At 36.5% G+C, this 1,233-nt stretch overlaps 1 protein-coding gene across 1 annotated transcript in view; it reads left to right on the top strand.

Annotated features, from left to right (window-relative positions):
• The window catches only part of DIS3 (DIS3 homolog, exosome endoribonuclease and 3'-5' exoribonuclease), a gene marked incomplete in the record, with an annotated part of 25,544 nt that overhangs the window by 9,408 nt on the left and 14,903 nt on the right, over positions 1–1,233 (top strand). The window contains 1 exon segment of the mRNA XM_072400211.1: positions 846–983. Within this exon segment, the coding sequence (XP_072256312.1) occupies positions 846–983 (138 nt within the window).

Here is a 1,233-nt window from a genome sequence, read left to right as displayed (position 1 = left end):
GCCCACTTCCCTGAGCCTGCTATCCGTACAGGGGACATGGTCCCGCTGCTCTGGCCACGGACCACCAAATTTTCTCGCAGACCACCCGTTGGCAACCGCTGCTTAAATTTAATTAAGAATAAATGTACTCTATATATTTGCCACTTGTTTTCTTACAATGTTATTTATAATAACCTGCCTGTTACAGTCTGCAGTCCATTATAGTTTGTAGAGGTCATTTTCCATAATCTTTATCTGATTTTGTTAATGTAATTCCCTCTCTACCTTTCCCAGATGACTGAAGGTTTTGAGTCAAATAGCATGCATCCTGTTTTATGTAGTATAGCATCCTCTGAAGTTTACTGCGCTGAATGTTTTATCTTTGAGATCTTAGCTGTGTGTTAAAGACCTGCTAAATATGCACTATTTTTTTAACAGGATTTAAACTGAACATGTAGAAAAGACAATTTTACTGAGCACTTAGTTTGAAACCATATCAAGGGGTGCATTGGCAGGACCTAATTCAGAGTATCTACGATAGTTTTGACCTTAAATAAGGTTTTAATAATCTATGCATTGTATACAGTTAACCTGAGGTAGCTTTATTCCTCCACAAAATTAAAAAACAGCATGTTTTCCCCTATATCCCCTACAAGACTTGTTGAGATCTGTTAGAGCAGTGAATATAATTTTAAAAGTGTTTATTTTTTATTGTTTTGTAACATCAGCATAGGAGATAAATGCTTATCTATAATCATTGGAAAAATAAAGAATTAATACTTTTGAGTAATGATCCATTACCTTTCTTCCATTAAAATATTAGATCTTGGGCTTTTTTATATGTTTTTTTTTTTTTCCTGTGACAGGCCACTCGCCACCTCTTCACACCAGCTGATCGGAGGATACCTCGCATTCGCATTGAAACCAGACAAGCCTCCACACTGGACGGACAGAGAATAATAGTGGCTATTGATGGCTGGCCAAGAAACTCTCGATATCCTAACGTAAGTACATGCTTTTGCCCCCCAAATAATGGACAATTTGTTATTCAACAGCACAAAATACCTTTGGTAGTGATGTGCCCCAGAGTATTTCACACTAATCTCAGTGACTGTCACTTGATTTAGCAGAAACTCTCAACGAATAAACAACATAATTTACTTACTACTGAAAACTTAAAAATGTACAGGAAAAGAGCATGAATTATGAACCTAGATTTACAGCATAACCAACAAAGGTGCAAAAAGTAAACTG

The sequence above is a fragment of the Pyxicephalus adspersus genome, chromosome 1 (genome assembly GCF_032062135.1).
Source record: "Pyxicephalus adspersus chromosome 1, UCB_Pads_2.0, whole genome shotgun sequence".
NCBI lineage: Eukaryota > Metazoa > Chordata > Amphibia > Anura > Pyxicephalidae > Pyxicephalus > Pyxicephalus adspersus.
The sequence above is the reverse complement of the archived record's forward strand: the minus strand, read 5'-3'. Positions and strand labels throughout refer to the sequence as shown.